Here is a 23,937-nt window from a genome sequence, read left to right as displayed (position 1 = left end):
ACCTTCCCATTATGTGGTGGCGTATTTTTGTAATTGTGTACTTTTTAAAATAAATATATGTAACTTTTATTGCTACAATATATCCGCCCTGTAACAGAGCGGCAGTGCGCCCTTCAACGCCACAGCCCTGAGCGCATACCATCATATAGTCACGTCCTAGTTGGTGATGGGGTGAGACCACCATCATCGGGTAACTCCTAAAGGATGCTTCAAATGGCTGTACATGTCACATCTCGCTCGGCATCATGACGTCTCTCCCCACACAGTGCAGGAGACGGGAGGCGGAGGAGGGCAGTTGCAGCAACTGGTGAGGATAAGTGGTTATACCCCCAGGGCAGCCTGTCTTGTATGACAGCGCCACTCTCCTGCGGCCCTGCAATATATTCTAATAGTATTTTACTTGCATCATACATTAGTGCCTCAGAGTTGGTTCCTAAAGAATTTACATTTACCATTGGCTATCGGTCCAGGCCATAACATGTCTGACTCCATTGTGTTACCGATGTCTAGGCTTCAAAAGGAAATATACCCTATTTTATCTTTTTTCAGAGAGCATGTGTTTTTATCTTTTTCTTGGAGAGTATTTTTCAAACAAAACCATCAATATTAAACCAGCAATAATGAAAAATTATTGTTATTGTTTTTCTGTTATTTTTAACATACATCACTGTAGCAGGCTATAAGGTGAATCTTTTTTTTTTACCATTTTTCCTTCATTTGCTTCTTCAGGCTGCTGTTAATTATTTCTTACTGAGCACAGTGTCATGTAATACTATGGCAACCACAGTTACATGTTACATGATGTAGTGAGCAGGGAGGCTTTAAAATACTCCTCTGAGCACTGTCTACTTTTAAGTGTAAAATGCCCCTCCCCCCGTCTTCACATGACATGCAGTCAGCTTGTGCCTGCATAATTGGCTGCCATACTTTAGGCCGAATTCAATTCAATGCAAAGATAAATAGCCGCATAAAGGAGCTCCCGCAGCTACTCAATACACTGCGCTGTTTGCCTTGTCGGGAATTGGTTAAGTCAGAGAATGCCGGTTCTCGTGACTTAACCAGGTTGTTTAGGCGCAAGAACTGGCATTCTCTGACTATAGTGCCAGGCGCGCGGCTATTAGCACCACACTAAGCAGTAAAACAGCTGCACGCCCGGCACTTTTGTCGGATTTCTCCTCGCATCCCCAGGGGGGTGCAAGAAGACATCCTTTAACCGCCCAAACAGCGGTTAAAGGATGAAGCGGTAGATTGCATAAAACTTACTACTACATGCAGGACAAAATTGTCATGCCCCAATCTGCCAAAGATCTGCTCCTTTTAAACCCATTAATCAGGTGTGACCTACCAAAATCACAGTGATTTGTATGATTGCTGATATTTGTATATCAGGTCGTCCTGATGGCTCAGCAAACCTTTTCATTGTTCTGTGTTTTATTAGGTAAAGAAACAGTCACGGTTCTGCCGGGAGCTTCCTACTTCTCTAGTGACGACTCATTCGCCATGATTAGAGGGTAAGTAAACCATGTATTCCTCTTGTAAGTCCAGGTCTAGGGCATCTGTGGGAGAAAGTTGGATACACATTAGCCGATGTCGGTAACGACCTGCGGGAGCGCGCATATCATGGGTACACACTAGACTGTATACCCGATATGTCGCTCCGATTCACGGGATCGGACAACATATAGTCTAGTGTGTACCTACCTTTAGTAGCTGTCCAAGCAATTGCTCATCAAGCAGATATTCATTGTTGGTAAGAGATTACATATAATTCAAATAGTCATCACGATTGCTCCACCGAAAGACCTAAAAAGGATGTGAACCAATCTTTGGTGTGTGATACCAGCAAATCGATGATTTTTCCCTCTCCGTTTTTGTTCCAAGACTTCCTGCCACCGTGCACTGCCTCCTAAATACAGCTCGCACCCCCCCTAATTACCCCCCCTGATCACATGTATTCCTGAAGTGGTGCGTTTGTTGAAGAGGACTCTTATACATCTAGATCCAGCCTAATCTCTTCATGGTCTTCCTTCGGGTTCCATAAAACCTCACATGAAGTAGAGTATAAACTGGAAAAACAACGTACCGCTTCCTGGTGTATTAAACGTAATCCTTTTATTTGTCAGACTAAAAACGTAAACACAGATACAGTAAAAATGGATCCACATGTGTAGCAATTGCCCCTAGAAGAAATAAGCGGACAGATGAGCGTATAAGTATGTCAGATATATCTGGGGGTTTGATGCCCGTCACCTTGTACCCTCTCTGCTCCAGTCTGGTAATTGATCTCGTTTTGGGGATTGTGTTGTGGCTCTAAAGCTGGGTACACATTAGATGATATTTCAGACAGATCATTCCGCTATATTTTCAATATCGTCTAATATGTCGGGCCATGTGCGCTCCAGTTAGGTTGTCGGTTGCACCGTCAGGTCGGCCCTACATGCAGCTCAATCTGACAATGCTACTGGCGGGACGTTATTCTGTTTGTCTCTACATGTGAGGTTTTATGGAACCCAGAGGAAGCACATGAAGATATCAGATTGGATCTAGCTGTATTCATAGTCATCTTAAAGAAACATACCACTTCAGGATTAAATGTGATCAGGACCATAATTGAGGTGTGCAAGCGATGCCACCGTGCAAAGCGCGAGCCCTGTTGGCAGCACTGTCACTGCCTAACGGCACCTGCATCTGGCTAACAGGGCCACTAGCCCTGCTGCAGAGCCGCCCGGAGCATCCTTAGGACTCTCCAGCCAATGCTGTACGTACCGGAGCTGACAGCTCCGCCCCCTAGGGGCCAGTGCCCGCACAGGGAGACAAAGCCCTGTTACGGCAATGCATGTGATATGCTGATTCCCCACTTACTTTCTGTAAGTATAATACGAGGAGAGTTGCTGCTTTGTGCTTTGAAGTTATCACTTTTTGAAGATTAACCCAGAAGGGATTTTCAAGCTGTTGGGACTTTCATTATGTATTGGTTATCATTACAGCGCTATTGTTTAGGAGAGCCAGAACACTATATATTTATCTTACATTAAAGTTAACAATGTTTAGGTAGGTTTTTATTAGCGTAATAGTTGATCACTGGTACTAAGGAGCTTGTGAGGGATTAGAGAAATGTCTCATATGATGTCTAAGGGACATGAGGAATTGGAGGAGTGAGTAGTTGACTAAAGGATATTTTAGGGTAAATAATCTAGATAAGAGTTTTGGGGTAAATGCAGTGGTTTTAGTAATATGATGTGTAGTCTACTCTAAGGGCCCAAGGTGTCTCTTACGTCGGTTAAATGTACTAATTTAACTAAATACTGAGATTAAAGCTAATGTGAAGGATAGAGGGCAGCACCTGTGGACTGTGTAGCAGGCCCAGGGCTGCCCGGGCTACTGATTACCTCTGCCCGGGCTTGTTGAAGGGGTCCGGCTCAGCTGCTGAGGGGGAGAAATGTCCCGCTTTGCAGCGAGCGGCACTGCTCATAGTATTTTTTCATTTTTTGAGATGTGTGGCCACTCCTCCTGGATTCGACCCAGGCCCCTTTCAGCTCTGCAGTGGCCCTGATCAGGGTGCCCATCACTGCTGTAAACTGATTTCAATGTATCAGTCTTTGTACATGACTTCTAGTGTATTTAGAACTCGTCTGCCTGTCCAAAAATTAGGAGCTCAAGGGCCTTGCAAAAAACACACAGTTTTATTGGTGATTATATTCTATACAGTTTGTGTAATTGCTTATTGTTTCTCTTCCGTTTAGCGGCCATGTGAACCTGACCATGTTGGGAGCAATGCAGGTGTCAAAACATGGAGATCTTGCAAACTGGATGATTCCTGTGAGTAGTGCAATATACTGTACTTTGCATGTACATGTGTCTGGAGTTATATTTAATGCATTAAAGCTGGTGTAAATCCGTATTTACACAAGCGTGCACCAACTAGTTGAAGGTTAGGGTACCGACATTCGCCACTGTCAGATTGTGTACGTTTATGCTTCATAGTCGTTTATACACGAGTTCCTTTAGAATCCCAGTTGTTGAACTGTTTTTAAAACTAATGTTGCCCAACACTGAGGGGTATTAATAAAACTTTTCAAAGAGGAGAATGTGTTCCCCATAGCAACTAATCAGCTTGTAGCTGTCATTTTAAAGAGTGTACTAGACAAATGATAGCTAGAAGCTGATTGGTTGCTACGCCTCCACTTTAGAAGGTTTATTAAATCTTCCCCTATGTGACTGTACGTGTCTGATGAAACACAGGAAAGCTGCTAGAGATGAGTAGTTTCATTTTGGCTCAGATTTGCCAAATTCAGATCTCAGAACGAGGCCAAACGTAATCTTTTACGGACGTCTGTGCCCGAGATATCTGTGAATGGTGACTTTTTGCCTCGTTCTTAGATCCGAATTTGTCGGGAACATCCAAGCCAATACCAAACCGCTCATCTCTAAAACCTGTGTAGGCTGTAGTCAGCCCTCCCTGGTGAAAGTATACATATGCCCGTATTCAATTTGAGGCGAAAAGTCCAGATATGCGATACTTTTTCGCCTATGACATCATTTTCGCCTGTTCTGCTTTTACCCTGTATTCAATTTGAAAGACTTTCCGCCTAGGCGGTAAGTTAATGCAGTGTACTAGGCATAAAAGTTTCGCCTATGAATGACAGGTGGAAAAAAGTGCAGAATTGGAGTTTTTGGTTGCAACTTTGTGGAAACCCCCATGCAGCCTTCAGTCAGTCCACCAAAGGTAAACTGTGTCAAAAAATAAAAAAAATCACTTAAGGACACCCGAAAAAAATCACTTTGAAAAAGGGGCATGAAAAGAAAAAAGTTGGGGTACACAGTTAAAAACTAGCGAACTTGGTCCCCAAGTATGCCCCAAGTGTTTTTTACATTGCAGGTGCTTGCGGCAGGTGGATTTTTCACGATTTTTTTAACTTCACTTTAGCAACTTTTAAATATGCTGACCTCCATTTTCAAGCACCCCAAACTTGCTGGGATAAGTTATTTTCAGGAAAAAATACTCCTGAATACTATTCTACACCACTTATACAAAAACGCTATTTAGCAGCTATTGAGCCCGTTTAAAAACACCAAATACCTTCAGAAAGCCAAATCGGGGAGGACCATAGCTAACGCCCAAGTCAGAGCAGTGTCAGGCTGATTTCTCCAAATCTGACAGTACTTTCCATCTGTTCAAGTTTCGCCGGGCCTGTTTTCGCGTACTTTCAAATTGAATACAGGGTAAAGTGGGCACGCGCGCGATTCTTTTCCGCCTGCAAAACAGGCGAAGTAGGCGAAAAGTCCGAGCCGCGAAAAAGTATCGCAGCTCGGCTCAAATTGAATACGGGCCATAGGTGGGAATTGTCTAAAAAAGTGTATTTGATGATAAGATTGTCCATATGTGATAAAGAGAGGTTTCTAATAAGCTGATCCATTACATCTATGTTTGCGAATGTTACATGAATATACAGAATCATTATAGATGCTACAAGAACCTTTATTTTCCTCTGACAAAATGTAATGTGTCTTATAGATGATTATAGCACACTTTTTACTGTCCACTCCAATTCTTCAATGCTCTGGTCTCATTGTATGTTCCCCCTCAACTTAAGGTTAATATAACACAATTTGTAGTATACTCCTATAATCTGTCTTATTTAAATATGTGCTTATCCATGGTACCAGCAGTTGCTTTTCAATGTGAGTAAAGTGCCCACTGAAGTCTTTGCTCTGCTTAATTTTTCTTAATAACTGTTGAGGGTTTTGCTCTTTCCAGCGTTAAACCACCTAATTTCCGCCATTACCAGTTAGTTTCCTTCAGTAATGTACTTGAGGCGTTGTCGCTTTACTTGCTAATCGTTTGCACATTACCAGGGTGACCTGAAAACACTCTTCTACCTTTTATGAGCTGATGAGAACATCTGATATGTGGATAATGCATTTTTTTTTTCTCTTCTAATAACTTTGCGATTCCTTAAAACCACAGAAGCTAATTAAAGTAGGATCCTGAGGGGTTAAAACCTGTCTTTCACAGAGCTCAGTATAAAGCCCTTGTATGCGCTGCAGTGTTATATTGAGTGAAAATCCAAGAGATCTCTCTTTCTCCCTTCAGATGACCTTATGTACTTGGATAAGTGCTCCATTATCTATCTTATGTAGCCATGACATATGCATTTTATATTTAAAAATGTTGTTGTCTTGGTAATTTTGACTTTTAAAAAGTCATATAGTTTCTCTTCATATTTCATTTATCAACAAATGTGGGTGCAGACATGCTCCTGGCTTGGCTAAAGTCAAATTAAAATACGCCTGTTGCTTACTCATTACTAGTGTAGGCAGCCATTTTGTGGCCTGAACCAATACTTCTGAGAATGTAGCCTATCTCCCACTCACTGGGATGCAAGTAATTTACTGGCGTCCGGAATGCCGGACGTAGGAATACCGATGCTGGTAGCCCGACTCTGTACTAAAGATAGGCGTCTAAATACCGATACCTATCTTTAGCCAGATGCCGAAATCCTGACGCCCGGCATCCCGAACGAAGGTAAGCGGGGAATGTTCGCTGTTAGCTGCGGGGGGGCACCCCCAGGGGTATTTAGGGGAGGGTTAGGCTAGGGGGAGGTGGGGTTAGAGTTAGGCGCCACTGGGGGGGGAAGTTAGGGTTAGGCACCCCCCCTGGGGGGGGTAAGGTTTAGGGTGCGGGAAGGGGGGTTAGGGTTAAGCATCATCGGGGGGAGGTTAGGGATAGGCACCACTAAGGAAGGGTTAGGGGGCAGAGAGGGGACGGTTAGGGTAATTACCAGCCCCAATCGGGATCCTGACGGTTCAGGCTTCCAGCGTCGGTATTTAGTCCGCCGGCAATACATCCAGAGGTATTACATACCAATTCCCATTCACTAGTTACTTGTTACATCACTGAGGCATGAGGCACTTTGCTGCTAGTTCCTAGTGATTTGGTAGGCTGAATTTTGGTTCAGTCCACAAAGTAGCTGCCTCACCTTGGTATAGGCATCAGGTACACCGTTAAATATCTACTGTTACAATAATAGCAGAAGTGTACATATCGAGGCACACATTGTTAAGAAATATTATTGAACTAGTTTATCAGGCCCGGCATATGCCGAGTCACCTTGGCCCGTCCCCTCCCCACTCTATCCCAACCGTATATATATTTACCTGGTCCCGACGTAGAGTGGTCCTTCGTCCAGGTCTTTGAGAGCCATTGGAGGGGTGGCATGTCCCCCGGATCCCACTGAGCATGCATGTTATAGATGGGACAGACCTTAGTGGACTATTCTATAGATAGCTTTTAGGGGTAGGAGAGTGTCTCTGCAATAGATAAGTGTTAATGTTCATCATGAAGACCCTCAAAGGTATTAGTAGGACATTCATAAGAACTGGTTCACAGGTAACCATGCGTAGAGAGAGAAAAGGGAACTTCTGTAACCCATAGCAACCAATCAACCATTTGCTTTTATCTGTGTAACCATACTGGAAAATTAGACTTGATTGGTCACGCTGAGTTACAGAACCTTTTTGCAGTTAACTGGTGCCTAGCCTTAATATACCCATTAGCATATTGGATCAGAATATTTTAATTTAAACTCTGAGAACACATCAGTATGAATAGAACTGACCAACTCCCCTAGCTTTTCCCTCCTTTTAAGATCTAGTCAATGGATGCAAATCACTTATTTATTTATATATTTTTTTCCCACTGCTGAATCCCAGAGGATCCGGCTGAGAACATTGAAAAGGGTCACAGTGTCTTTGCTCGGATATCTTGCCGGCTCCACCACCTACAGGCGATGACGCACTTGTGTCGGCTGCAGTAGTCAGTGTTCTTATTTCAGGTGCCTGTTGTGAGCCATGTGGGAGGTATCAGTGACATGCTGCGAGAAGGTCATGTCGTTAGCAGCACAAATTGAGCCTTAAAGCTGAAAGTCTGGGAGCACAAATCAGTGGAGGGTCAGAGCAGGGTCTGAGGCGGAACACAGTCAGAACAGAGCATATGATTATCATTAGCATAACAGTCTGTGCACTCGCTGTCCTGTGCAGGGGAAGGTGCGTCGCACTACTCGGAAATAATTACAGTGGAGATCATGATCTGGTCATTAACATGAGACTTTGTTATTCAGATACCACACAATGTGGTTAGACAAGCTATGAAGCACCGATATCAGTCACATTGCCAGTACAGTATATATCTTTTCATGAAGCTAAAATGATTTCACAATTCATCCTGAGTTAGGCTACAGCAGCTATTTGCATCAGAATCCATTTTGTAGTATTATTTTTTGTCTTTCTTCTGAATTTATACATTACATTCAGTTTGTGGTTCTGGCAATTTCTCTCTAATGTCAGAAATGGGTTGGGTATGGGAGCCTGGCACTCGGGGTGCCGGCTGTCAAAAGACCGACAGCTGTATCCCAATGCTTAGAATTCCAACAGGGTATATGCAAGTACTGTATGCTAACCCTTCACCCTCTAACCCTAACCCTCCCTTTCTGCACCCTAAGCCTCCCGGTTAGTGCCTATATCTAACCCTTCCCCCTTAGTGCCTAAACCTAACCCTCCCCCCTTAGTGCCTAAACCTAACCCTCCCCCCTTAGTGCCTAAACCTAACCCTCCCCCCTTCACCCTCTAATCCTAACCCACCCTTTCTGCACCCTAAGCCTCCTGGTTAGTGCCTAAATCTAACCCTCCCCCCTTAGTGCTTAAACCTAACCCTCCCCCCCTTAGTGCCCAACACCCCTCCAGTGGTGCTTAACCCTAACCCCCCCCCCCCCTGTCTGTCTGCAGCCTAACCCTATCCTCCCCGCTCCCGCAGCCTAACCTTATCTCCCCCTCCCCCCCATGGCTAACAGCTAAGGATGCCCGCTATACTTACGTTCGGGATGCCAGCTGCCTGGTTTCCAGCGTCGGCATCTCCACTCATGACGGGATTCCGCCGCTGATCTTCTGTCCGCAGTTCGGGATTCCGGCACTGGCATCCAGAGGGTAGGTAATGTAACTACATCCCGTCAGAAATATATATACAGAACAAGGCGCTGTTAGAGGTAACTTAGATGGTAAGCAGAATCAACCATTTACAATGCAAATTCACACTATTCGGAATATACTGTTGTTACCCAGCATCAATAGATACAAAGGTCCAATTCTAGAAATTAACATCTATAGTAGCAGCCGCAAGAAAACCCGGTAGTCTCCTGGCTAAATGTAATGGTATCTACTTGTAAGAAAGCGGCGCTATAGGTGTAATTCTTGTTGAAAACAACGTATTTCAGATCTAATATATTAAAGGACATTCATAGAGCCGTGTGATTGTTTTTTTAGATAAAAGGATTTTTCCTATTTGTTATTCTACAGATACATAAAGATAAACAACTGTACTATATATAGAGAGATTACTAAAAATATATAAAAATGAAACTAATATAAAACAAATTTTGTAGTATGGTAAAACATTATTATCTCCTATGGCTGTTATTACCTCATAATGTTACTGTTTGCTGCTATTTTTAGGGTGATAGTTTGCCAAAAAGTGGCTATAGGTATACAGGTAATTACCCGTGTTCATCCAATCCAACCTGGGATATATTCCACAGCAATAGGTGTGGTGACTGCAGCTATTCACGGGATCTGATATGGTGTGAAGGTATCCGGGTAGTAGATCCCGAGCGCCGGGATCCGGTACCCAACCCGGTATTATGGATTAAAATGAGCTTGTTAATTTATTGCTTACAAGGTGCCCAAAATGTTCCATTGCTGAGACCCCAAAAGAGTCTAATTCCAATAGGATGCATTGCCTATCTGACAATAGGGGGATCCTAAAATCTATTTCTGGGGTGCCAACCAGCAGGTGACTCACCTCTGAACTGGGCAATCCATATATGCAACAGACTGTTATATAGGAGGGTGGTATATTATGTCAACATTCACACTGTCAATCTACGTAATGTCGACTTTGACCACGTCGACACTGATGACAAATCCTCCCAAAACCTGACTTACCTGGTACGGCGGGTTTGGTGTCTTCCAGGTCCAGTAGTGACGTCCTAATGACTTCACTAACCTTAACCCCCCTTATCTGTAAGATTAACCCCCCCCCCCCTGTAGTGTCTAACCCTCTTCTTCCATAGTCTAACCCTAGATCTCCGGTCCCTGCACACTTCACATGTCGATGTTGAAAACATGTCGGCATTCTGCAGATGCTGACATGTATAATGGCAACATTTCAACAATGTCGACATGACTGACTGCATTATGGCTGTATTCCTTTATTATGGTATTATGTTTGTTTTAAATCCACTTTTGCAGGATGGCGAAAATGGTGCCAGTGATTTTCTAATGGGAAATTCATTAATAAGTCTAGTCAAGTTCACGTAAAAAAATATGCATATTTGTATTTAAAATAGTTTTGTGTCAAAATGATTTCATGTACAGTACTGTATATTTGAATTGCCCTCTGCTGAATTGTCGGCAAACTACGTCATTGCACAAGCAAGCCTATAACTGGAGATCCCGGCATCAGAAAACATGATCTATCGTCAGTATGTGTAATAACTATGTGCATTGTTTAGTGAGGGAGAAGAGTCGCACACAGTTTCTCATGTTTCCCAATCGTGGTAGAAGCCAAAATCATTGCATATATCCAAAATGTTCTTGAAGCAGACCAGGTAGTGTACGTAGAGCTGCATTATCTAATGACACCAATGCTGGTATGCGATAAGCAGCTGTAACCCCTATCAGCCTTTGCCAGGCAGCTTCCATTCTAAAACATTGCTTACTCAATATTTTTTTAATTAGCACTGTTAAATTCTTTTCTCCACAGAAGACATGCAAAGTCCTTCATTTGTCTGTGACGAGATATGTTTCATGGTAACAACTTAAGATGATTGATTTACAATTTTTAATAAGCAAAACCTTTCAATTCAAATACTGGGGTTAATAATGCGTGTGGTTATTTATTAGTGTGCTATATATAGAAGAAGAATGTACGATGATATTGAAGTATTAAGGATATTAGAAGACACAGAGCCATTAAAAAAACTGTTAAGCAATTTCTTATATCCTTATAATATAATTACTATGTAATTGATGAGCTCATTAGAACTGAAGAGTTTGTACATAAATCTTTGTGCATTATTGTATGGTATGTATTATGCTGGGTACACACTGGCAGATATATTGGCTGATCAATTGATCGGCCAATATATCGTGTGCCTGTCGGCCAGCGTGTATCAGCGATATGTCAGCGAACGATGTCGTTCGCAGACATATCACGTTGGCTGTGCTGCACAGCCGAAGGCAGATATACCTGCTCATTGTGCTGTGTATGGGCGGTCTACCGATAAGCAGATAGTCAGAGAGCCAACGGTATTGAACTGGTCTTTTGCATCTACAATCGCATGTACAGGGAAGGTGCGGCCGCATAGACCCAGCCAACTCGGAATACAGGTGGAAATTTGCAGCTGTTTTCAAGCACGCTATGCAGGTTGTGGCTGAATCGGGCTCATAATCTATACTGAAACTCGCACATCCTGCGTGGTCCAAAGCGGTCAATACTTTAACTTAACATAAAGTCATGTTAAATGACTTTTTATGCCAACACCATGCAGATTCTTAGGGGGTAATTCAGGGGTGTTACCTTTGTGCACGCATTCCGATGTTACCATTGGGAGACACAGATCGAAATTCCATGGAGATTCATGCAATTTCAATGGGCGTTACCGGGTGGGAACTGGGGGGATGAATATCAGCAGAGCCGGTTCTAGGGGTGTTCGACCAGTGTGGTCGCACAGGGGCGCCGCCCATAGAGGGCGCACCACTACCCAACTATCCCGCTGTTCCACCCGTGGGCCGAAGTGGCCCACGGGTGGTCAAGTTGGGGGACCCCCACCGCCCAGCTGTGCGGCGGTGCCGGACCCCCGGAGAGTGAATGACGGGAGAGGGCTGGGGGAAGCCCAGCCAGTGATGGAGGGCTGGGCTTTAGCCCCAGCTTGACGTTATTTGGAGGCGTGCCATGCGGGAACGCGTCCAAATAACTTCACTTAGCAAGCATGGCCTATGGAAAATAGGCCACGCCCCAATTTTGGCCGAGCGCAGCTTCGCCGCAGCGTACCTGGCCGGCACAGGGTACTCAGACCCCTGGAGCCGGCCCTGGATATCAGCCAAGGGCATGTAGGTGTAATTTACTGTGTGTAGCCGCAGTTGCACAGACACCGGCAGTCATGGTCACTGGTACATTCTGCGCCTGCTCCCATAGTGCGTCTTTGTACACACATCGGTCCGGGCGTCTCAGTAGGATGGCCATCAGCCGCGTCATTATCATAAAGACGCTGTACTGCAACTACATCCACCTTTGAATCACCCCTTTGTTTCAAGACATGATGGAAACTTGATACCAGAGTTATTACAAATAGTAGGTGGCGCTGATGCAATCTTGGTTTCAGAATTGCTTTATATATATGTGTATATATATATGTGTATATATATATATATATATATAAATTTGTGTATTATGTTGCAGCGCTGAATATTCGTTTAGTTGCTATAATTATCTGCATAGTCTATGGTATATAAATCTGCGTATCCATCTATTACTTACGTTACGTTTGGAGCCGTTGGATCTATTTCTGGCACATAGAGCATTAGAAAAGCATAAAAATAATAAATATGATAAGGCATGCCTCCCAGAGACCCATTAATATGTATGTCTCAAGCTGCAGTGCTCATGTGATACTGAAGCAAATAAATCATTGGATCAGTGACATGAAAGCTCTGAAGCCAATGAGTTGTAAATCTTAAATTGCTTTATATAAAATACCATCAGTTGACATTTCCGCAGTTAATACGTTTTTTCCTTGGAGTACCACGTGCTAATATCTGACGATTGGGTAGTTTAACCTTATAATGCAGTGAGTGGTTTGTGCATTTACCATGACGGGAGAGTATAAAGGGGCTTTCTGAGTTGGGAGTAAAGCAAAAAAGCCAGTAACTTAGGGGGGCAGGTATAAGTGAGATTTACATGGGAGAGGGCAGAGGGTATAAGTGAGATTTACATGGGAGAGGGCAGAGGGTATAAGAGAGATTTACAAGGGAGAGGGCAGTGTCTAAACTGTAAAGTGCAGTGAACAGGGCTGGCTAGCAATTTTTAGCCTGTAGGACAAATTCAATCAAGGGGCCCAGCTTTTCTAGCATTGCACGGCAATGGCAAAAAAAAAAAAAAAAAGTGCAGGCATGGTTTATCTAATAGGGATGAGGTTTAAATGTGTAATAAAATATATGAAAAATCAGTATGTCTAAAAACTACAATCAAATGCATCACCTATCAGCCCTGTCTGACAAACGGAGACTATTCTAGTGACAGATATAAAATATAGGAAGCAATATACAATAAACACCGCACAGCACCTCCCCCAGCCCCTTCAATGTCCACCTCACAGCACCCCCCTCCATTTGTCTTCTTTGACAGCTGTCTGCTCCTCTTCCTTGCAGATTGCAGAGGAGTCCTCCTGCTCTTCACGGGCACACACTGGGGGCGCGGACAATGAGATGTCATCACTGCTCCTGGTCCTGAGCATATAGCTTCTGCACATGCCCAGAATCTTCCTCCGCAGGCAGAAGGGTGAATGCTGCCCGATCGCAGCTGAGCTCCATTCGAGGCAGCCGGCCCCGCAGCATTGTGCCAGCCCAGCTGGGACTCACCCGGCTCCCGGCGGGCCTCATTCCACTTGTTTTACAATAGTGAATGTGGGGCCACAAAAATATGCATTCTGGGCCGCGAGTTTGACATTTGTTTGATTGGATTTATGTTACTTAATTTTACCATTATTCCTCTTACATGCCCTACACATGCTACAAGCACCACCACAATGATAAACCTTTACGTGTTATGGACTGATGGGGTTTGGGCATAGAAAAAGTACTTCTAACCAAACTCTCTTTCACATTTTTGGTTTCACCATATACAAAACTAAGGTTTTTTTTGTTACATCATTTTTCAGTAAGGGACCATTAGTAAGTACGTTCCAATGTCTACTTAGAATTCTTTCTACTTGCTTGTACTCACTGTTAAATCCAGTAATAAATTAAATGCCCTCCTCTTTTGAACACGATTTGCGGGGCATCGGCAAGTGCATACACACTTTCCAATGCCGGCAGCAATGGAATGACGAATGCAGCATGGCCCACGCTGACGATATTGCCATCGGACCTGTATGTAAGCCCGATGGACGATGTCACGGGAACGTGCAACCCAACCCCTCTGACAGCCCTGTATATAAGGAAAGGACACAGTTTTAAAGCTTATTTTATTAGCTGTGCATTGCATGCTGTATGTTTTTTTTTTTTTCCTTTTTGTCAAACCTGCATTCGCTGAAAAGAGCCACATTGAAGTTTGGTATGGTTACATATAGCAAAATATATCTGTGCTGCCTTGTCAACATGGTTCCTGCCCTTCAGCCCTGGATATGGTGACAGGCCATTGCTGATGGGATGTAGTTATGCGGCCGCCGATCTCAATCCCGACAGCGGAATCCCGGCAAGGGATTTAATGTAGGCGTCGAAATACCGATGCCTTTGTTAATCCCGATGCCAGAACACCGAGGATGCCAGCCCGAACGAAGGTAAGTCCAGGGCGCCCTTAGTGCTTGCTGCGGGGGGGAGGGTTATGATTAGGGAGTCTAGCGGGATTAGGGTTAGGTTTTTGGAGGTGATTAGGGTTAGGCACCCCTAGTGGGGAGGGTTAGGCACCACCAGGAAGAGAGGGTTAGGCAGGCCCCCGGGAGGGTTAGGTTTAGGGAGCGGTAAGAGGGGGTTAGGGTTAGGCACCACTAAGGGAGGGTTAAGGGGGGGGGGACAGGGGAGGGTTAGGGTACTTACCTGCCCCAGTCAGGATCTCCTCCTGTCGGGCATCTGCTGTCTATGTAGCCAAAGAGTGTTGTGAAAGTTCCATCTTCTATGAACATGGCCTGGAATGTATTATAGTAAACTGGTAATTTATTTTATTTTAGGCTCAGAACTTCTTTATTAGAAGGAATCTAAGGTGCATAATTTATCAATGAGTCTTTTTGCTTTGGGTATTCCAAAGGGGATACGTTCAATATCCTGGAGCCGGAATCCGAACACCTGTCAGAATGCCGGGGCCGACATCCCGAAGGTAAGAAGCGGGGTTAGGGTGAGGGTTAGGGTTAGCTACTAGGGGGAGGGATAGGTTTAGGGTGCGGGGAGGGGCAGGTTAGGTTTAGGCACTAGGGGAGAGGTTAGGTTCAGGCACCTGGGTAGGGTTAGGATACCTACTGACGTGTCGGTATCCTAACCCTTTCGGGATGCCGGCATCAGGATTTTGACCACCGGGATCCCATACCCATCCCTTTCAAAGAAAGCCGCAGCCTATTCTCTCGGAAGTCATTTCAAATGCTTCTCTTTGGGAGCTAAATTTTAAGTTATGGTAGAAAAATGAGTTCTCATTGAATTTAACCACGAGAGAGTATAGAGGGACTATTGGGAGGTAGTCAGACAGTGTCTTGGACAATTGCCCTAGTGACTGAACTAGCGAGGGATGGACCCCGGTGCAATAATATGCTTTGGCATCCTCTACTCTAGGCCCCACTCTGAGTTCATAAAATTGCAAACGGTAGTGTGCCACATGACCGCCAAACAATAGAGACAGCACCCCAGTGTCTATCTATGCCCCCTTTTAATCAAATAATATCATCGGTGCCCCTTTTATTGAAATAATAATAATCTGCCCCCCCTTTCCTTTAATCAAATAATAATCTGTGCTCCTTTAAACTCGCCAATGTCTGTCAGCAGCGCTGATTGGAGGCTCCACAAGTGGGTGACAGGGGAGAGGCAGAGGGTGACTGGAAAAGCCAAAAGGTGATATGCCCTCTCCTCCCACCTATGACACTCGCAAGATCCTTTCCATGAGTCCCCGGCAGATAGCACATGTGCGGCAGCCCAACCTATTAGGGATTGTTGACTGTCAAAAACAATCCTGGGCGGGTATCAGCCACTGACATCCGTCAGTCTGCAGGCTGCTGTCGCTGTGTATCATCAATGATGATAATCCGATCAGTTGCGGACGGGCTCCTTACTCCCCAGGGGCCACAGAGGTAGTTCCGCCCCTGTAGAGCCCATGACTCCAGGGGAGTTTTATAGAAACTCATTTTCTTCCTGAGCCGAAACTGGAAAGACCAAGTTCTGACATAGCCAAGCGTTGTGGCTTCAAGGACCTTTTCTCTGCAATGAATAAATTAATGATGAGACAGAACAATACGTCTTCCTTCTATATTTCATATGCATAAATTTCCATTTTTGAAGCCTAGTTTTCTCCTGGTTTCGGCTGCATACAGTAGAAAGCAAAGAAGATATTATCCTGATTTCTGGTATAAATCATTTTGATGTTTGAAATAAATCTCTTAAATAAGCCTCTGTCGAACATACACACAGATAAAGTCCGGCAGCATTGCTTTCTTGTAAAATCTGGGCGATTCATGACTGATACCAGCAAATGATCTGGACTTTGTAGATGTAGTTGATGATTCACTGGCAGTGATGGCAGGAAGCTATCTCGTTGTCTTAGGTGGTATTAAATTGAACATTGCAGGGGGATTGATAGGAGAGTTGGAATCTGCCTTCCACATCTGTAATATGACGGCACCAAACTGTGCAAGCGAAGTTGAACTTATTATCAAAACTTAAATGCTGATGCACAGAGCTTACAGAAATGTGTCACTAAAAAACCATGTACACAGCAGCTAAAAGGACTGTCAATACTAAGGAAATAGGTCAACTGCTGCATACAGTGGGAAACTGTGTCCGTTCAAGCAGTAACTGATGAATTAATCCCTTCAAAAAATTAATTCATCCGTAGAGTCTTGAGAACTAAAAATGTGATTAATAGGGTACGTAAAAATATACTTCTAGGGTCTCGCAGGCTGCCAGAGATGCACGAAAATTATGTTCCTATGAGCTTTGCTATTGCATTTGGCATAATCCCGTTTAGATGCATACAGTAATGTTTAATTAAGTAGAACTATTAAGTGGGAGAATTTTCACAAAAAATAAAAAATTTTCCTTACATCTCGATGACCACCCCACCAGGAGGGCTAGACCAGCGTTCCCTCCTTAAAGGGAAACTAGCATTGAGAATTGTAGTGTCTCATGAGCTATTATCTTGCGTATGAGGGGCCCCAAGTTAAGATCCTCTGTTGGGGGCTGCCTCCGTCTCAACTTTTGCGCGGTACGCCAGTGGGGCAGAAGCTGAGGACATTCGATGAAGGAGTGCAGGTAGCAGGGTCCCCGGCTTCTGGTGTGTGTCTCTGTAAGACCAATATGAATATCGATGATTGCGTAGATCATCCAGGATCAGATGTTAGAGGGATGGATATTATCCGTCTAATGTATGGAGCTAATTAAAATTGTATTACTAGTTTAAACATCCAGAGAGCAGGCTCTCAATACAAGATAGTGTTTTCAAGAAATGTAGCAAAATTTGCGTCTTTGGGCGAGTGCTCGAGTGTTCATGCTCCAGTGTAAACTATTCAAGGAGACCCTTGCTTCCTATTGATGATAAAACAGGTCATGGGGGCCAACTTTTTATAATCATCAGGAGTGCTCACATTACATTCACTATATGATTCAACATTGCTATGCATAGACAGGACTTTGGCCGCACAAATATTTGGGGTTGCTCGAGCAACCACAGAGCTGACTCTCATGAAATACCAGTGCAAGCACGGAATGACAAACTGAAATAGAAAAATAACTTACTGTGACTAATAATTTTGGGGGCACAAAAATCTTGAATAAGGGTAAGAATCCCAATTCTAGTTGCAAATCGCGTCACTGTGAAGGTCCAGGTCTTTCTTGGCCCACCATTATTTCCCAATATATGAAGATATGGTTTTAGATCCAATACTAACTTTAGACAGCAGATGGCTCTAATACTGTAAGTATAACATACAGTATGTGCACAGTCACATCTAATACTTACATTATAATGATATATATTGCTTGCCTTGTTGTATGTTCTAGAATACGATATGTTCCAATTGAGATTATATGATTTTAATCTAACCTTTACCTACATTGTTTTAAAATGTGCAAACATTCACTTGTCTGACCAATGTCTTCTTAAGGCGCTGCTTGTGGCACCATATAGATAAAGGATATTAATGATGTCTGCGTTGCAGACTCTTAATGCATGGCTTTACAAGAATACAATAAATGATCTAATAAATGCAGTGTTTAATACGTGCAGTATATACATGTATATTTGTAGATGTACTGTATATTTTAAAGATCTCCTTATAATTTATTCCTACAATAGTTAAAGTATGATAAATGCATTAAAGTCTTGTGTTCTAGATACCAAGTTGATTTCAGTCGATCCTATCACAGATGCTAGGGAGTCCTGAAGCTTCCAATTTATAAAAAAGTAAAGGCGTTTAAAAGAAATTGGAAAACAGTCACAAATATTTTCAAGCCAAATACTGACAGTGCTGTATTTTGTACAGATCTGTCCACACAAGCAGTTAGAATTTTTTTGGATTTTTCAGCATCCATAAGGATACAGCAAATTGTAGTAATACTAAAAGGGTTCCAGGGGCAAGTGCATGATTTTAGGCAGGGGCCCAAAAATTGATCTATCTATCTCATGGCTGTTCCCCCCCCAAAAAAAAATATATATATATATACACAGCCAGGTGTATAAATATTGGGACATTGACTGAATTTTCATATTTTGGCCTCTATTCACCACCACAATGGCTTTGAAATGAAACAAAGAAGATGTGCTTTAACTGCAGACTTTCATATTTAATTTGAGGGTAATTACATCCAAATCAGGTGAACGGTGTAGGAATTACAACGGTTTCTATATGTGCCTTCCACTTTTTAAGGGGCCAAAAGTAATAGGACTATCAACTCAAAAGCTATTTCATGGACAGGTTTGGGCTATTCCCTCGTTATTTCATTATCAATTAAGCAGGTAAAAGGTCTGGAGTTGATTCTAGGTGTGACATTTGCATTTGGAATCAGTTGCTGTCGACTGTCAATATGAGATCCAAAGAGCTGTCACTATCAGTGAAGCAAGCCATCATTAGGCTGAAAAATCAAAACAAACCCATCAGAGAGATAGCAAAAACATTAGGTGTGGCCAAAACAACTGTTTGGAACATTCTTAAAAACAAAGAACGCACCGGAGAGCTCAGCAACACCAAAAGACCCGGAAGACCACGGAAAACAACTGTGGTGGATGACAGAAGAATTATTTCCCTGGTGAAGAAAAACCCCTTCACAACAGTTGGCCAAATCAAGAACACTCTCCAGGAGGTAGGTGTATATGTGTCAAAGTCAACAATCAAGAGAAGACTTCACAAGAGTGAATATAGAGGGTTCACCACAGAATGTAAACCATTGGTGAGCCACAAAAACAGGAAGACCAGATTAGAGTTTGCCAAACAACAACTAAAAAAGCCATTACACTCCTGGAACAACATCCTATGGACAGATGAGACAAAGGTCAACTTGTAGAAGAGTATGGAGAAGGAAAGGAACTGCTCATGATCCAAGACATACCACCTCATCAGTGAAGCATGGTGGTGGTAGTGATTTGGATGTAATTACCCTCAAATTAAATCTGAAAGTCTGCAGTTAAAGCACATCTTGTTTGTTTCATTTCAAAGCCATTGTGGTGGTGAATAGAGGCCAAAATATGAAAATTCTGTCAATGTCCCAATATTTATGCACCTGACTGTGTGTGTGTGTGTGTGTGTATATATATTTATATATATATATATATATATATATATATATATAAATGTCTGTCACATCCTAGCGCACACACTGATGCAACAGCAAGCCAGCAGGTCCTTGATGGGGGATGGTCACTTTGTTGCAGTAGGTCTCGCCCCCTGTGCCCGTAATGCCGCAATTTGCTAGTCTATAATGAGGCAATGGGACCAATATCGCAAAATTGTCATAAATCTGGGTCATGTTTGGCCCCACCCCCTCCAAATAGACTCGCAAATCACGGCATTATGGCCGCAAGGCACCGATCATTGGCCACCCACTATAGAGACTGAGACATGTTTCCATGTCAGAAAAAGAACCTGTTCGTCAGGGAGTTTCTGGGTATCCGCAAACCCCCCTTGGTGCGCCACTGAACACTTTCGCTATAAACCAGGACCTGGTATGTAGGGTCCTAATCCAGGCTTTCTGCTTTGCTTTTTAAGGGTGCTTAAGTTTTCGGTTTAGAATTATTAGAAAAAGCAGCAGCCGAGAAAAAGGAGATTTCCCATTGAAATTAATAAAAAATAATGAAGCCAGTTTTTGTGGTTGCGAGAAAAGAACAGTACCGGAAATGAGATCAATCATATTCTGTCTGATGATGTCATTTTAATAAGACATTTACAGTTATTCAGTGCTCTGTTACATAGTACTGTGTAGTAAGAACATGAATGCAGGATTTCTGGATTACATCTACAGTGCTCAAAAATCCAGTTTTCAAAAGTTCATGGGATGCGATTTGTAGGCTTCAGTGAGTTTCCGGAGAGTCTGCCATATGTTTCAAGTGGCTATCTTTTAAAAGGCAAAACTAGTTTGGGTTTCCCTTTTAAATGATTCCACTTTAAAACATCGCCAGAAACTCACGATGCCTGCAAGTAACAGGTGGCTATTACGTTTACCCCATGTGTGTTTTTCTAAAAATCAACTTCTCCACAGTGAAACAAAAATGGGCGCACTTTAAAGGAAGTGTCCTGTGGCAGATAGAAGTCATTCTGTTTCTGTACCACAGGCTTGTGGGTATCTGCGCTACACTGGTGAACGGTTATAAAAGTGAGGCAGTCTGTGTAGTAACCCATGCCACGCTGTAATGGGCCACGTGATGGCTTGGTGAGCTCTCTGTGTATTTGCACATTCCGCACTGTGACACAGAGAGAGGCCCTCAATGCCTTCATTATGAAACTGAATGTAATATGATCTCTTTAAGTAGCTCAATTAGGGCACTTTCACAGACAGACTGACGATTCGCGGAGATGGATAATTACCACAGAAAGCATAAAACGGACTGAATTAAAATAAGGCTAATTCACTGCTATCCTACCTTGATCCCAGCTAAGAGATCACATTTTCTCATTAAATGATAATTGTATCAGTTGCCTCGGAACTTGGAGCAAAAAAAAATTCACAATTATTTCCCTTTTTTATAGTAAAAAAAAACAAACACATTTCCATTGCAAAGTCTTATGAGCAGTGCCCTGTATTTCAGTTCCTGCTTGTATGTATACGTTGATGCGTTTTTCCTAAATGGGTAGTTTATCGCTGTATAATATGTCAGTGCTTTATCATTATTGTACTAGACAGGGGTGAAGCTAGGCTTTATGTCACTCGGGGCAAAGACTCAATTCCCTCGTTCATTCTGCGGGACCACTGACTCACTCAGCAATGCTACAATCGAATGGTCTGCGACTGATGCTGCAACTTAATATGCATGTGCTGCCTCATTTTTGACAGATGCTTGGATTTGCAAAGCCGTAGGTGGGCGTCTCAATGCATCTCACGGCGACTGCGATATTCGCATATTTTCCCATAGCAGCTGTGACTTCACTAGCGTGCAGCTCTGAATCAGGCCCAGTGTGGGAGAGAGGTGTCTGGAGTAAATTAATTGTAAATAATCCAATTCATACACAAGTACAGTACAGGATAGCACAGGAGCATAGTTACTCCCTCTTCATATAATTTTTTTTTTTTTTTCCGTTGCCCATTCTGAGTAAGCTTGGACTTACTCAGATAGGCGATGACTGCGGCCATCTCAATGGTGATCCGATGCTTTGTCTTGGGGACGCAGCACTCGGATATGCAAAGCTGACATAAGGCATCCTTTTTTCCTCAGACACCTGCGGCATTAGCCTATGTTAGCATCACTGCAGCAATGCCATTAGCGTACAACCATGAATCAGGTCCAATATACAAAGAGCATACAGGAGTACTCTATAATTATCTTGCCAGATTATAATTTCTAAACGTCCGTGTACAGTACACTCTGAAAGAATGGGATTTGCAACACTAGTGTTTATTTCATACAGTACTTCCTTTAAGGCAATGTAACGTGACGTATCCACGTGCCCACCAGCCTATAGATGTCTGTGAGCCTCAAAAACACAGAATCGAAGTTTGGAAAAATGAAAGTGTGGGAATGATTCTATTAATATTGTCAACGGAGGCTATAATGTTATTTAAAACATCTTCCAATATGTTTTTCTAAATTCCTGTACTTTATGGACCTTCCATTTGGTACTTTTGACACAGCTTATGGTTTTGTGGGGAATTTGTGCCTAAGGCTTAGTCTCAGCGCGAATTGCCATATTTGTCATCACAATCAATTAATATTGCAAAAGATTTAGGTCTCTGCCTGTCTCCTCCATGGCTGCCAAGAGAAATCCTGGGCGTACAGCAACATTCTGGGGGCGCCCTCAGGAGGGGGAATGGCCATAGCATGTTGGGCATGGCTGCACCTCTTTGTGGGTGGGTCTAGCATGTGTGAAGCGCCCACTCACAGGAGCATGGCATAGCACCCAGCAGCTGGGATTAGGAAGGTGGGACAGTCCCATAATAGCTGCATTATGTATTGTTATAGAGATAGATGAACGAAGAACATAATTTTATCATAACATCAGATCATCTTAAAACACACACATTCCGCAGCACATATCCTAACCCACTGCTCCATGCTCTTTTCTCACTATCTACCCCATTTGTGTCGCCCCTGTCTGTCTGACCCTCCACCTTTTAGAATGTAAGCTCTCGCGAGCAGGGCCCTCGTCCCTCACGTGCTTCTCCTTCCCCTACTTGTACTATCATGTGCTCCTAACTCCCCAATTGGCACCTAACACTTGGTTGCTGAGCCCCTGCTGCTAGTGTTATGCAGCTATGTTTATAAACCTTGTCCTGCTAATCACTGTTTTTCTTGTGTGCTCATTTATGTACTGTGTAAGGCGCTGCGGAACCTTTGTGGCGCCATATAAATAAAGGATGATAATAATAATATACCAATTGAAGGTGTTTATATATAATGTTAATGTATTTTGGTTTACTGGTGTGGATCTGCATTAATGCTATTGTTTATTGATGATATATTTATTTTATAATACCTGAATACTAAAGTTTATAGATGTTATTGATTCACTAGTTTAGTTTTCCTTTATGTATGTATTTTGGATTTGCATTTTTCTCCACTAAGGCTCATTCAGCTATTTTTCACATCGGCACTGTGTATCTCGTCTATATTAGTTACCGGGTTCCTGATGTACTCTTGTCTCCTGTGACAGAAGCTGCCTCCGTTAAATCTTTTCATATATATTTTAGCACTAAGGGAGATTTTTTTTTTTTCATGTTCTCTTATTGTTTATAATTCTCAGATGGTTCATTGCCCTAGTAACATTAAAATGACTGTGGTTATTATTAATACTATTCTAATTACTCATTATTTAAGTCGGTCCTGGGGCTTCTGAGTCCATGAATTTGCAAAGACATTATTTAACATTATGGTGCTGTACGGAGATAGATAGAAATATATATATATATATATATATATTTAAATTTTTTTTTTGCAAACCAGTATATCATTTATCCATATTGTCTTATGTTCAGAGTAGGAAATAAAATTAGCCATATGCAAGTGATAGTCATCATTTACAGTATGTTGCAGTATGTTTCGCAATTGACTGCTTTTAGATATATTGTTGTTGTGTTTCCATTTGATTTCTATAATAAGCAGAATCTAGTATCTAGTGTAGAGAGAGTGATTCAATTGTTCCCACAGCTCCAGTCTCTTGCAGAGCATCGTCAGATGCTGTGATTGACGAACAAATGCTATTGTCGAGGTGCCGTCATTGCTTTTAGTCTCCCTGGCAGATATTTTCAGTCCCCACTCTTATGAAA

The 23,937-nt window shown here is 42.8% G+C and overlaps 1 protein-coding gene across 1 annotated transcript in view; it reads left to right on the top strand.

The window, feature by feature from the left end:
• OXCT1 (3-oxoacid CoA-transferase 1) overlaps nt 1-23,937 on the top strand; it is a 145,025-nt gene that overhangs the window by 82,037 nt on the left and 39,051 nt on the right. Inside the window, exons 12-13 of the mRNA XM_088455250.1 lie at nt 1,439-1,511; nt 3,744-3,819. Coding sequence (XP_088311376.1) covers nt 1,439-1,511; nt 3,744-3,819 — 149 coding nt within the window. The remainder of the gene's footprint in view (nt 1-1,438; nt 1,512-3,743; nt 3,820-23,937) is intronic.

This window comes from Taudactylus pleione, unplaced genomic scaffold, assembly GCF_031769625.1.
Source record: "Taudactylus pleione unplaced genomic scaffold, aTauple2 ptg000647l, whole genome shotgun sequence".
NCBI classification, from domain to species: Eukaryota; Metazoa; Chordata; class Amphibia; order Anura; family Myobatrachidae; genus Taudactylus; species Taudactylus pleione.
This window is presented reverse-complemented; position numbering and strand designations above follow the sequence as displayed.